Raw genomic sequence first — 13,604 nt, 5'->3', positions numbered from 1 at the left:
GCTCCCTGGGAAAGCAATTTTCGCATGCCTTTTCCTTATTATGTAAATGGATATTTACCAAAGCAAATTGGCAGTCTGAAACTTTCCAACCTGTATATGAGTTAAAGTTTGCAAGCTGTTTCCTCAGAGGTGTTCCTAGGATGGGATTAGGTTGGGTGGACAGCAACATGCATAGTTCTGCATTTTCAAAACTATGGGGGGGGGGGGGGGGGGGGGAGCAATTCTATAACAGAGCACCTCCAGTGAGGTGCCCCAATTAAGTACAATAACACTACTACTACTTAACATTTCTAGAGCGCTACTAGGGTTACGCAGCGCTGTACAATTTAACAAAGAGAGACAGTCCCTGCTCAAAGAGCTTACAATCTAGCATATTCTATTATACAGAAAGGGGATGGGATTTGATATATACTGCCTTTCTGTGGTTACAATCAAAATGTTTACATATTATACACAGGTACTTACTTTGCACCTAGGCAATTGAGGGTTAAGTGACTTGCCCAGAGTCATAAGGAGCTGTAGTGGGAATTAAACCCAGCTCCTTAGGCCACTGCACTAACCATTAAGCTACTCCTCCACTCCATGTTGTCATTATAGAATACTAGCATAACCTCGTATTGGCATCCCCAACATTTAGGTGCCTGCATTTACACCAGCCATAGACCTGGTGTTACTGCAGACTCCTAAATGCGTCTGGAACGTGCATATCTTGTAGTATTCCAAAATTTCTAATCTCCCATAATTGATAAATATACCACAAACCCTAGCGGTGTCACTCACTGATTCATGTCTTAATTCAGCAAGAATTACACACCCACCTCCTCATCGGTGTACGGTAATGATTTTCTAGTATCAAATTTTAAACTTAAATATTTATATATTTTTTCTTTTGTAATTTGTATCAAAAATATTTCAGCTTTAATCCATTCTTATAATTTCAATAGATGCTTAAATTGCAATACTCATCTCAAAGATGTATTTCAGCCGGGGTTTTTTTGTCCGACATAGACTGTTTTGCTTTTCAGCTGCATCAAGGTATACTCCCTGCTTAGAACAACGTCAACATTAATCAATCCACACGTCTTTCCGGCTTCAAAACTTGTAACTTGTAGTATTCTGCTTGTAAGTGAGAGTTCCACTCAAGTTCCGCCCCTTTGTACATCACCTTGAGTTACATGCTGTAGCACTTACAAGCACCCTTATATAATAGCATTTAGGGCATGTACGTTTGTATGTCCAATTTTTCTCCGTACTTTTGTATGCAAGGGGCATCTAACCACACATACCTAGTTACAGAACTGCCTTTATGTATATTACTTTGACCCCTAATTACAAACCTATTTCTAATCTTTCCTACCTCTCTGAACTGGCAGAGTGGGTTGTCTTCACCCAATTACTCCAACATGTGAAATGCTTTCACATTCTCCATCCACATCATTCTGGTTTCAGACCAGGCAATAGCATGGAGACCTTGATCGCATCACTAAAACAACCTTCAGTCAGCAATTAGGTCAAGTGGCCTTGGTGGTTTCCCTTGACCTTACCGCAGAGTTTGATCTTGTCAACCACAGTACTAGCTGGCCTCTTTGCCATTGGAGTGTCTGGATCAATCCTCCATTGGTTCACTTTTTTTTTTCTCGACAGATCATGCTTTCTCTGTTACTTTACCTTCCTCCAGCTCCTCCTCACAATCTCTTTCCTGTAGTGTCCCTCAAGGCTCTGTTCTAGCCCCTCCCTTTTCAACATTTTCCTGAGTTCACTTGCAACCCTCAAGCAGGATCTCTCAATTTCTGTATACTCACATGCAGATTATATACTTCTCATTACTTATCATGACCTTTATAATCCTAATCTGATTTTTCTTCAGCACTGCCTCAACTCTATTTCTGCCCGATTGCTCTCTCACTATATACTTCTCAACCCGATTAAAACTGTTGCCTCAGGGATCACCAGTCATCCCCTACATTTCCTCCTTACCTCCACCATCCTCAGCATTCCAGTCACCTTAGTTGATTCCTTTAAATATCTAGGTGTCTACCTTGATTATAAGTTCTCCTTTGGTGTTCAAATATCTTCTGTCATCAGTTCTAGCTTTCTGGCCCTCGGCTGCATTCGCTCTGTTTGCAGCTACTTCAACAAAGCTGCAGTTCTAGCCCTCCTCTTTGCCCTAGTTCTCTCTAGGCTCGACTACTGCAATATTATATACGCAGACATTATTTTAGCTTTCTTAAAAGGCTGAAATCAGTAAAGAATACTGCAATTAGACTACTAACCCATGCATGACACTTTGACCATATCACTCCATTACTATTCCAACATCACTGGATCCTGGTGGCTTCAAAAATCCAACACAAAACTTTGACCCTTACTTACAAAGATCTCTATGATGAATTCTCTCCTTGCAGCTATGATCAACCCTTAAACTCCATCTACAGCCTTTCCATGAACACCATCTTTCTAACCCTACTGTTTTCTGAACCTGATTTCACTCCACTAGATAAAGTGCTTTTTATTGTATGGCCCCATTCCATTGGACATTGGATCTCTTCTTTCTGCTCTCTGCTCCGTCTTCTTAGGTAAAATTCAAAGCAGCTTTTTTTCTCAGGTTTTCCAAGGTTTCTCCTGAACTCTGCAGAACAAGTGAGCAATAGCATTCGCCACTCATTCTCCAATTATCTCCCATACCCTTCCTCCCATCCCTAATTCCCTCACTCCCTTCAACTGCTTTCCTGTCTAACAATGTTGCCACAAAAATCATCTGCAGAAAAAGCAGGTGCAGATCTCAGTGGGTACCTTTCCCTTGGGCAGTTTGCAAAAAGAAAGCATGCTTATGTTTCCCCTTTGAAAGCTGGTGCAAAGTCCACACAGAAAAGCACCCATACACTTTGCACCTTCCAGCACAGTTCTGAAGATCACTCTCTCTCCCAGTCTCATGGCATGGGGCTTTTGTTAAATTCTCTGGACTGTCTGCAGTCTGTCTGTATCTTTATGGACAATATTTGCAAAATTTAAATCTGTAGCACATACAGGGATAATCTCCAACTGCCTGAAAAAAAAAAGGAACCTGCAAACTAAAGTAATCTCACCAGAAACCAAAATATCTCTGTTCCATTAGTGTTCCAATTTTTTTTACCTTTTATTTATGGGGTTCTCTTGCATACATCTGCACACATTTATATTACATGGCTTGATGTACATGCTTAGCATAAAAATTCCGTTTCTCCCTTTCATTTCACAGACGGAACTAGCGGTTTACCTTCTTCGTCCAGACTAGCAAAACTCTGTCCTTCACTCAACCTCTGATTCTTCTCCTCTCTCTTCTCCTGATTGTTTGAAGACAAGATCTCCTGCGACGTGGACTTGAGAGCTGGAATTGAGTTGCATCGTCTCTTGGAAGGAGAGGACTTCAAAGCTGCAGAAGGAAAAAGACAAATTAGGTTCCTTCGAACAGATTTATAAGCTGTACCACTGCGCACTGATGCATTCTTTCTTCAAATGTTTCTTTCTTTTTTGGAGAGAGGAAACAGCATCATGAGGATTGAAAAGGGGTGAGTGTCAATTCTGGCATTTAAGAAAGCATTTTAATCCATCTTTTTCTTAGTAGCAACATGGAAATAAACAATATGACCCATCTGTCAAAGTAAAAGGATCATCAGCACTCTAGCAGAACGACTTTCTTTACACAAAAGGATGCAAAGCTGGGGTTGAATGGAAATCTTAATCCCATAAACTCTGTGATAGGCCCTAGGGAATATTGCAGGCATTATAATAGCAATTACTGTCACTTTGAGAGTTGCTGTAATGGGATTTATAACAACTATGGTGGTGAAGGTGGTATAATACCAGGAAGGACCTCAGGACTTATATTATACAAAGACCAGGGGCTGTAGAACACAAAAGTCAGCTGTAATGTCTCCATCCTACTCTATATTTATAGTATGCTATGTAACTCCCGGAACACGGGATTCACTTCAGATAAAAATAACCCAGCTAAAAGACACATAAAAAAATGCATCAACAAAGGTGGTAACAGGCAAAATTGGAATCAGAATAAACAATGGAATAAATGATCTCAGAATTCTAATGCTATACTAAATTTAAGGATGACAATGGCAGGAAAGGATTAGAACATATGTTTAATTTACGATTGATCTAGTCAAATCCTTAACAATTACTGTGTGGTATTCTATATTCTTATCTTAAGATCTCTCTTTATTGTTGTGTTCTTTTTTTTATTTTTAGGAGGAAAAGCCTCACGTGTTGTGATATGCCACCGCAGTTACACTGTCAAATAGTAGCGGGGTATTCCACTGGCATCTCTGGCATAAAGACCTTCAATTTACTGCTACTCAGGGCTTTTTTTGAGGGGGTACTCGGGGGTACTGAGTACCGGCACCTTTTCAAGTATCTGCTAAAATTGACCCATGGACCACAAGTTTTAATGAAAGAGCTCAGGCTCAAGACACCGATTCTGCCTTGTCATAGATTCTGTGACTGGTTGCAGGGAGGCTGGCTATTGTGGAGTGAGTCCCTCAGTGATCACTCCACCCCTGAAGGGTGGCCTGGCATTTGAGTACTGAAATCAAGATGTCACTATAGAATTTTCATAAGAAACAAACTTTGAAAACATTTGAATGGGACCTCAAAAGCAGTTCACCGTTATAAAATGTAGCTTACTATGACGGTTTTGTGATTCATTAAAAGTCCTTCTAATCCATGAAGGGAATTTTCCTCCCCTAAACAGAAAGGAGGTAATTCTATAACAAGTGCTAACATTTATTCACCAATTATTCACGTAAATGCCTAGAATAATGCTGTTTACATGTGTATGTGTGCCCATGCACGCAAAAATGGCCAAATTCTGCCTAATCTCTATTCTGTAAATACAGACATAGGGCCAGAATCTAAATAAAACACCTAAAAAATCCACACGGTAAACATTTCTGACTAAGCGTATCCTATAAGCGGCCCCTAGATTTAGGCACAGTATGTAGAATACGTTTAGTTGATATCCCAGCTCCTAAAACTATGCATCTCCATTTACACTAACGAAAACGTGGCGTAAATCCCTGCATGTAGATTTATGTGCATTGGGCCATATTTTATAACTACGTGTGTATATTGTGGAATGCCTACGAGATGCCCATTTCTCCACCCATAGCCACGCCCTTTTTGAACTATGTGCATTAGAATTTTGGCGCAGTTCATTACAGAATACGCTTAGTGAGTTGTATGCATAAATTCTAATTATTGCCATTTAGTGCTCATTATTGCTTGTTAAGTGCTGTTATCAATGCTGAATGGCTTGTTAAGCCAATTAAGGTACGCGATGTTACAGGATACACTTGGATTTCAGCACGAAATGCTAGGCATGATATTTATTTATTTATTTATTTATTACATTTGTATCCCACATTTTCCCACCTATTTGCGGGCTCAGTGTGGCTTATAATACATTATGAATTATGGAAATACAGTTTGTTACATTGCGATTATGGGTTACATTGTGAAGAGTTATGGAAGACAAAGTCAAGTCAATCATCTTTGGGGCGTAGAAACTATGGGATGTGACATAGGGGGAATGATAGGGTGATCGAATAATAGCAAGAGAGCGTTAGGGTATTGCAGTTTTATCTGTGGGTAGATTTTTGAGTGGGAGAGAATATGAGGAAAGAGAGTTTAGAAGAGAATGTCTTGATACATTTTGTTGGTGTGCATGGAATTCATGTGTTTTGATCCTTGCAGTAAGTTTTTTCAAAGAGATAGGTCTTCAATCGTTTACGGAAGTCGGTTAGTTCATAGATCGTATTCAGGTTGCGTGGTAGTGTATTCCAGAGTTGCGTGTTCATGTAGGAGAAGGTTGATGCATGTAGTACTTTGTACTTTATGCACTTTTTTTTTTTTTACTTTTGCACTTAGGGATATACAGAATCCAGAGGATAACATATATAGCATGCATTTGCAAGAGGCTGTACACATGGGCAGAGCCTGGGGGACTCTCATGCATGTAACTTGGAGAATACTGGAGGTGATGTGCATGTCTGTGACATGTAACAGAGGCGCAAACACTTACACCAGCTCTCCTGCTGGCATATGTGCTTGTGCCTAGCTGTTATATGCATATTTAGGTGGTTACTCCGGAATTCTGTAAAGGAAAATTGGCCTTTACATTCCTGTACAGAAAAGGCCTATTGTAGAATTGCCCTGAAAGGAGGTGGTTTTATATAGATTTTCACATGTAATCCTGCTTCACAAGAGCTTTTATAAAGTTGTGAAACAGCATATGCACATAAACAGGGGAATTCTATAAATGGTGCTCAAAACTGCGCACACAAATTTGCACAAGCAATTTAATTAATGAGTCTATTGCGTCACTGGGTAAAATTGAGTAATGAGCCTACTGAGCCGGTGAGTAAAATTTTTGCAAGCAATTTGAACAATAAGTCTTTTACATCACTGAGTAAAATTTGTGCAAGCAATTTAATTGAGTAATAAACCTATTGAGCCGTTGAGTAAAATTTGTGCAATTTAATTGAGTAATGAGCCTATTGAGGCATTGAGTAAAATTTGTGCAAGCAATTTAATTGCGTAATGAACTTATTGAGCCATTGAGTAAATATCCTATTGCACCAATAATTAGGCGCTAACAGTCAATTATTGGTGCTAATTTGCAACAATTTAGATTTACACATGCATCTTGCTAGGCGTTATTCTATAAGGATGCACGTGTAAATCCTTTAACAAGTGAAAAGGGGTGTGGCCATGGGAGGGGCATAGGCAGGTCAAGGGTGTTCACTAATTCAGGCATGGGGATTTACACCAGGCTTCAGTTGGTGTAAATCCTTGTGCCCAAAACTGGGTGCAGATCTTGGTGCTAGGTGCACCCAACTCAGAGCACTGTTTATAGAATAGTGCTTGGTGCTCAATTTTTTTTGGTACCCAAATTTGGGCACCATTTCCTGAATTTTGTCCATAAAGTACTCACATGGATATGCAAAAGGAATTCCCTGGGGCGTAGTTTAGGCAGAGTGGAGTTCAATACATACACATATTCTATACAATACATAAGTATATATGTAGACTACATACACCCATTTACACTAACTACGGAGGAGGTATAAATGAGTGTGTCAGCATTTGCCAGCTACTGGGGCTGGATCTGGAAACCTAGTTTATAAAAAGGCACATGGGTTATCTGCTGTCTTTATAAAATAGATGCCTTTTTTTGCAGGGCTGGTTCAACGGACTGTGGTGCCCTGAGCCAACTTTTGTATCGGCGCCCCTCTCCACCCGCGATTCAGTAGCGCCCTCTCTCTCTCTCCAATACCCCCCCTGCTGGTGATAAAGGACACCAAAATCCTGAATCCTGGTCCAGCATCTCTCTCTCTTCCCTCCACCCCATCCGCAGGGGAGATGGAAGAGAGAGAGCGGTGCCAGACTGGGATTTCGGTGTCCTTTATCGATGTTGCCTTGAGCCAGTGCTTCACCTGGTCTATAGGGTAAGCCAGCCCTGCTTTTTTTTGGACTCTTCACATAGGTACCCTATTATAAAATCTGACCCAAAATAGATGGAAACCTTCACTAATCATGGGACCCATGTCTCCAGCATTAAGAATAAGTTAAACAATTAATTCATACTGAATCTGGTTGAGGGACATAGCATTCTTTTATACTTTTGCAGAAGCTTGCAGTTATTTAAGGAATCAGCTTCCACTCAAAGCTGAAATCATGTACACAGAAACTAAATGAAATGGAGTTTGTAGTCAGAGATTGGGTTACTTTTGCAGGCTGACTTGCTTGAGTTTCACCCTGCCTCTATGAGCCAGCAGCAGTGATGTGGGGACAGATATGAAAGTACTGCCTGTCCTTGCTGAGCTCCACTAATATGCACCAACTATGAACTGATGGCAACTGCTCCACTGTGACACTCCTAGACACTTATTGAAACAATAATGACAAAAATTCCCTCATTCAAACAGCTGACCCCCACCCCCAATCTTAGACCTATATTATGATACCTAGATTCTTATTTAAAAGCCTAGAACTTTTCCCCCCTTTACACTAACCCTGATGCTATTCCTTTGACTGGAATGAAATGTAATACCAAAATCTGTGAGTCTCTGCCTGAAACCCCCTCCTGTGACAAATCCTCCAGAATTCCTAGATCAGCCGGCTGAGATCTCTGAGAGGGTCACTCAGCAAAGCTCTGTGCCACTGCTTTATAACCCTTCAAGGTCACCCTGTCACTGTTTTGGAGTTATGTTCAAACATGTACTTTATTTTTACTCCAACAGCCTTCAGAGTTGATAAGATAGCAGAACAACTCTGAGGCAAGATAAAACTGCATTGCTCAAGATCCCCAGCTGCAAAAAAAAGACACCTTCTCAGGCGTGTTTATGTTTAATAGCACTTGATATTAGGGCAATACCGAATATTTGTATTTGATTCAATTCGGCCCTGAATAGTGCTCCCAATACATTATTTGTATTCGGACGAATAGTGATTTAAATTCGAATACTGTGCTTGATCTATGATTTCACGTTGTGTCTTGTATTATTTGTTATGTTAAAACTCAATGCCCATTATTCATATTCGGTATTCGTATTCGGCTGAATATTTTTCATTATTCATATTCGGTCGAGTAATAAAATATGCTATTTGGTACAGCTCTACTTGATATACTGCCTTTCAAATAAGAAAGCGGCTCACAGTCAAAGTAAGATAAAAATGAAAATGAAAGGAACTACAACATTACTGAGAGACAGAGAGAGGAGAAGAAACAGAAAAAAAGAGAGAACAGGAGATCAGAGGTAGAGAATGACACGAGGAACCGCAGTAACCGTGGGGATGAGGACGGGGACAGAGCTTGCGGGGACGGGGTGGGGACAGATCCCCATGGGAACAGGATGGGGACGGGGACAGGGGCAAACTTTGTCCCCGTGTCATTTTCTACTTTGAAGCATGTTAATGAACTGGATTGTTATTTATGTTTAAGTGATGCCTACAAAGATATTTTGATTTTTTGGAAAAACAAGCAAACATACTGGACACAACTAGCAAACTTTGCACGGGGGATCCTGTACATCCTGCGACCAGCACATCTTCTAAGAAGACAACTTCTATTCCAGGAAGGACTGTGGAAGACAGGCGAGCTAGATTGAATCCTGAGATTGTTGATGACTTCTTATTTATCCACAGATTAAAAAATCATAACAGTTCTTTATAGGGCATGTTTTTCCCCGCTAGGGCATATAAAGCGGGTTGTATTTTATACCCCTGGACATTTTAACAGTGTGAATTAGGATTCCTTGGTGTAGTAGAAATCACCTATTGTGGTGTTGGAAGGGTAGAGGGTGGTGGTGGGAAGAAGGGTTATTATAGTTGCTCATTGTTATTATTGTTCTCTATTTGTAATTTATACACAGCACTTGCATAGCATATTGTTCCTTTTTATACTTTAATAAAAAGATTTAAATATAAAATCATAAGTGGACAGAGCCCACGGGGACGGGATAGGGACAGAACCTGTGTGGACGGAGTGGGGATTGCGACAGAACCCATGGGGACGGGGCGGGACAGAGACAGAACCTGCGGGGACGAGGTGGGGACGGAGACAGAACCCACGGGGACGGGGGGGGGGGGGGGGGGGGGATGGAGACAAACTTTCTCCCTGTGTCATTCTCTAATCACAGGAACAATTAAATTCCTTGCACAAATTTAGGTCCGCCTTGAAAGAGTAGCTTTTCCCTTTGCCCAATCCACCTTACAATCCCGGGGTAAAGGCCAAAGGGAAAAACTACTCTTTCAAAGCGGACCTAAATTTTGGGTTCGATTGTTCAGTCCAGACAGTAATAGAAAATTGAATCCCAGAAATAAGGAAAATGACAGAAAAAAGCTGAGTGGTGAGTAGATTCAAGTTAAGAGCAGTAGACAGAGGGTATGGAAAGACAATTGGCGAAGGCAGAGCAGAAGGCACAAGGGGTATGTAAGGAGTGATAAGAGCAGAGAGATAGGAAAGGGTTCCTGAATACAGTACCTTATGTGCCAAAATCAGGGTTTTATATTGGATACAGGAAGAGATGGGGAGCCAGTGGTGAAAAGCCAAGAGACGGGTGACATGGTCATACCAGTGGGTAAAAGAGAAAATTATTATGGAAGTACTCTGCACCATCTGTCACCATTTAAGGGAGAAAACAGGAAGACCCAAACAATGCTGCAGTAGTCAAGGCATGATACTACAAGGGAATAATCGAGTGTAGCACAAGCAGTGTCATTAAATAGTGGTGTAGATTGTGAATGTAGTGTAGTGAAAGAAAGCAAGACCTTACAACTGAAGAAATGTGGGCACTAAAGGAAAGTTGTGGATCTAGGGTCACCCCAAGGTATTTCATAGAGTCCACTAAGGTTGTTGCTGAGCCCCACAATGAGAGGATGATGGAAGGATTTGAAAGATGGCCTGTGACCCAGAGTGTCACAGTTTTTGAAGGATTCAGAATATGTTATTAGAGGAGAACCAGCTATCTATAGCATTCAGGCACCTTTGAAAGCTGGACAAGTCAGGGGCAGAAGGATCTTGAGTGGAAACCAGCATTATGTCAGCAGCATAAATGTAAAACTGAACTGAGGAAATTTGGATCAAGGATGGCAAGGGAGCTAAGAAATATATTAAAAAGAAAGGGAGAAAGCACAAAGCTCTGGGGTATGCCGGAGGTAAGAGTCTGAAGCGGGAAGTGAAACCTGAAAAGAGCAATCTGCAAGGAAGAGAACCATTGGTAAACAACACCTGAAATGCCAACTGAAGAGAGAATAGAGAAGGGCAAAGAATGATAGACAGTATCCTCCAGAGGAAGACTGGTGGCTCCTAAAACTGGAAAGGGCTCATTTCTACAAACCACCAGCCCTCCCATCCATCTGGGGCACTGCAAATTTCTTGTACTGATATTTTGCTGCAGATGCTGGCACTGTTCCTGTGTGATTCACTTTAAGGCCCCTCAGCTGCCAGCACAAGCCTTAAAGGATCATGAAATTGTCATACCATCTTTCTATGGTACAACCAAAGCAGTTTACATACATCATATGCAGGTACTTTCTCTGTCTCTAGTGGGCTCACAATCTAAGTTTTTACACCTGGGGCAATGGAGGGTTAAGCGACTTTCCCAGGGACACAAGGAGTTGGATATTGAACCCAGTTCCCCAGGTTCTTGGCCCACTGCACTAACCATTATGCTTCTCCTGGGTGCTTTTTGTTGCTGTGTAAAGAGAGGAAACAAATCTTGGAAGGATCAATCTACCTCAATGTAAATGGTACCAGCAGTGCTTTTTTTGTAGAAAAAAAGGTGCCGGTACTCATTGTGGGCGGGGTCACCACACATGGCACCGCCCCTATTATAGACACACCCACATTAGCCACACCCCTTATACCAGCCATGGCGCATATAAACAGACATCATTGAAAATATTATACTAGTATAGGAGAAAAAATAATGTGATTTTTTTTCATTATAAATAATTTCTGTAAGCTGTTACAGCTCCAGTATACCCAGTGCAAAATAAGACAAATTCCAAACACTAAAATGAAAATAAAATGATTTTTTTCTACCTTTGTTGTCTGGTGACTTTGAGGCATATTTTCAAAGCACTTAGCCTTCCAAAGTTCCATAGGTTTCTATGGAACTTTGGAAGGCTAAGTGCTTTCAAAATATGCCTCTTTGTTTTTCTATCCATATTGGTCCCAGTCTCTGATTCTGCTGCTCTCTATCTGTTCTCTTAACTCCATTTCCAGGGCTTTCTTTCCATTTATTTCTTTACTTTCCTCCTTTCTTCTTCTTTTGTTGCCCTGCATCCATAAGTAAAAGCTGGGTCCTCCTCCATGGAATTGACTGGAGGAGGTATAAGATGGATCTAGCTTTTGCCTATTTTCTCCATCCATGTGCAGTTTTTCTCCTCTTCCCTTTCCCTCATCTCCATCCATGCGCATCTTCTTTTTTCTTTCCTCCGCTCCATTCATGTCCAGCACTTTTCCTCTCTCTTCCCCTCCATCCATGTCCAGCATTTCTCATCTCTCTTCCCTCCTCTGTATCCATATCAAGCAATAATTCTCTCTCCCCTCTCCTCCATCCAAGTCAGCATTTCTCCTCTCTCCTAGCCAACTCCTCCATCCATCCATGTCCAGCAATTCTCTATCTCCTGCTCTCCTCTCCATCCATTTCTAGCATTTCTCCTCTCTCCCCTCTCATCCATGTCCAGCAATTCTCTCTTCCCTGTCCTCCCCTCCCTCTCCAGCGATTCTCCTCTCTCCCCTCCATGTCCAGCAATTCTCTCTTCCCTGTCCTCCCCTCCCCGTCCAGCGATTCTCCTCTCTCCCCTCCATGTCCAGAAATTCTCTCTTCCCTGTCCTCCCCTCCCCGTCCAGCGATTCTCCTCTCTCCCCTCCATGTCCAGAAATTCTCTCTTCCCTGTCCTCCCCTCCCCGTCCAGCGATTCTCCTCTCTCCCCTCCATGTCCAGAAATTCTATCTTCCCTGCCCTCCCCTCCATGTCCAGCAATTATCTCATCCCTGCCCTCCCATCAATGTCCAGCAATTCTCTCTCCCCTGCCCTTCCCATATCCAGCAATTCTCTCTCCCCTGTCCTTCCCTCCCATCCCATGTCCAGCAATTCTCTCTCCCCTGCCCTTCCCTCCCATCCCATGTCCAGCAATTCTCTCTCCTTTGCCCTTCCCTCCATTCCATCCTATGTCCAGCAATTCTCTCTCCCTTGCCCTTCCCTCCCATCCCATGTCCAGCAATTCTCTCTCCCCTGCCCTTCCCATGTCCAGCAGTTCTCTCTCCCTTGCCCTTCCCTCCCATCCCATGTCCAGCAATTCTCTCTCCCCTGCCCTTCCCTCCCATGTCCAGCAATTCTCTCTCCCCTGCCCTTCCCATGTCCAGCAGTTCTCTCTCCCTTGCCCTTCCCTCCCAACCCACCCCATGTCCAGCAATTCTCTCTCCCCTGCCCTTCCCATGTCCAGCAATTCTCTCTCCCTTGCCCTTCCCTCCCATCCCATGTCCAGCAATTCTCTCTCCCCTGCCCTTCCCATGTCCAGCAGTTCTCTCTCCCTTGCCCTTCCCTCCCATCCCATGTCCAGCAATTCTCTCTCCCCTGCCCTTCCCTCCCATGTCCAGCAATTCTCTCTCCCCTGCCCTTCCCATGTCCAGCAGTTCTCTCCCTTGCCCTTCCCTCCCATCCCATGTCCAGCAATTCTCTCTCCCCGCCCTTCCCATGTCCAGCAATTCTCTCTCCCCTGCCCTTCCCTCCCATCCCATTGATTTCCAGCAATTCTCTCTCCCCTGCCCTTCCCTCCCATTATTTCCAGCGATTCTCCGCCTCTCCCCTGCCCTCCCATCGACGTGCAGCGATTTTTCCGTCCCTCCCCTGCCCTCACCTCTCCCATATCCAGCGATTCTTCGTCCCCCAGCGTCCTCCTTCACTGCCTGCCAGCCAGCGTCGGACTCAGAAGCGAACGGTGCAGGCAGCGATTGGCTGGCAGCGTCGTAGCTTCCCTCTGCAAGTCCCGCCTACAACTTCCTGTTTACGCATAGGCGGGACTTGCAGAGGGAAGCTACG

General features: G+C 42.9%; 1 protein-coding gene across 6 annotated transcripts in view; it reads right to left on the bottom strand.

Moving 5' to 3' along the window:
• PIP5K1B (phosphatidylinositol-4-phosphate 5-kinase type 1 beta) overlaps nt 1–13,604 on the bottom strand; it is a 435,282-nt gene that overhangs the window by 66,127 nt on the left and 355,551 nt on the right. For all 6 annotated transcript variants that reach the window (XM_030193839.1, XM_030193840.1, XM_030193837.1 and 3 more), the window contains one exon: nt 3,257–3,412. In XM_030193839.1, coding sequence (XP_030049699.1) covers nt 3,257–3,412 — 156 coding nt within the window. The remainder of the gene's footprint in view (nt 1–3,256; nt 3,413–13,604) is intronic.

The sequence above is a fragment of the Microcaecilia unicolor genome, chromosome 2 (assembly GCF_901765095.1).
Source record: "Microcaecilia unicolor chromosome 2, aMicUni1.1, whole genome shotgun sequence".
Lineage (NCBI taxonomy): Eukaryota > Metazoa > Chordata > Amphibia > Gymnophiona > Siphonopidae > Microcaecilia > Microcaecilia unicolor.
Note: the sequence above shows the minus strand (reverse complement) of the source record. Positions and strands in the feature narration are given on the sequence as shown.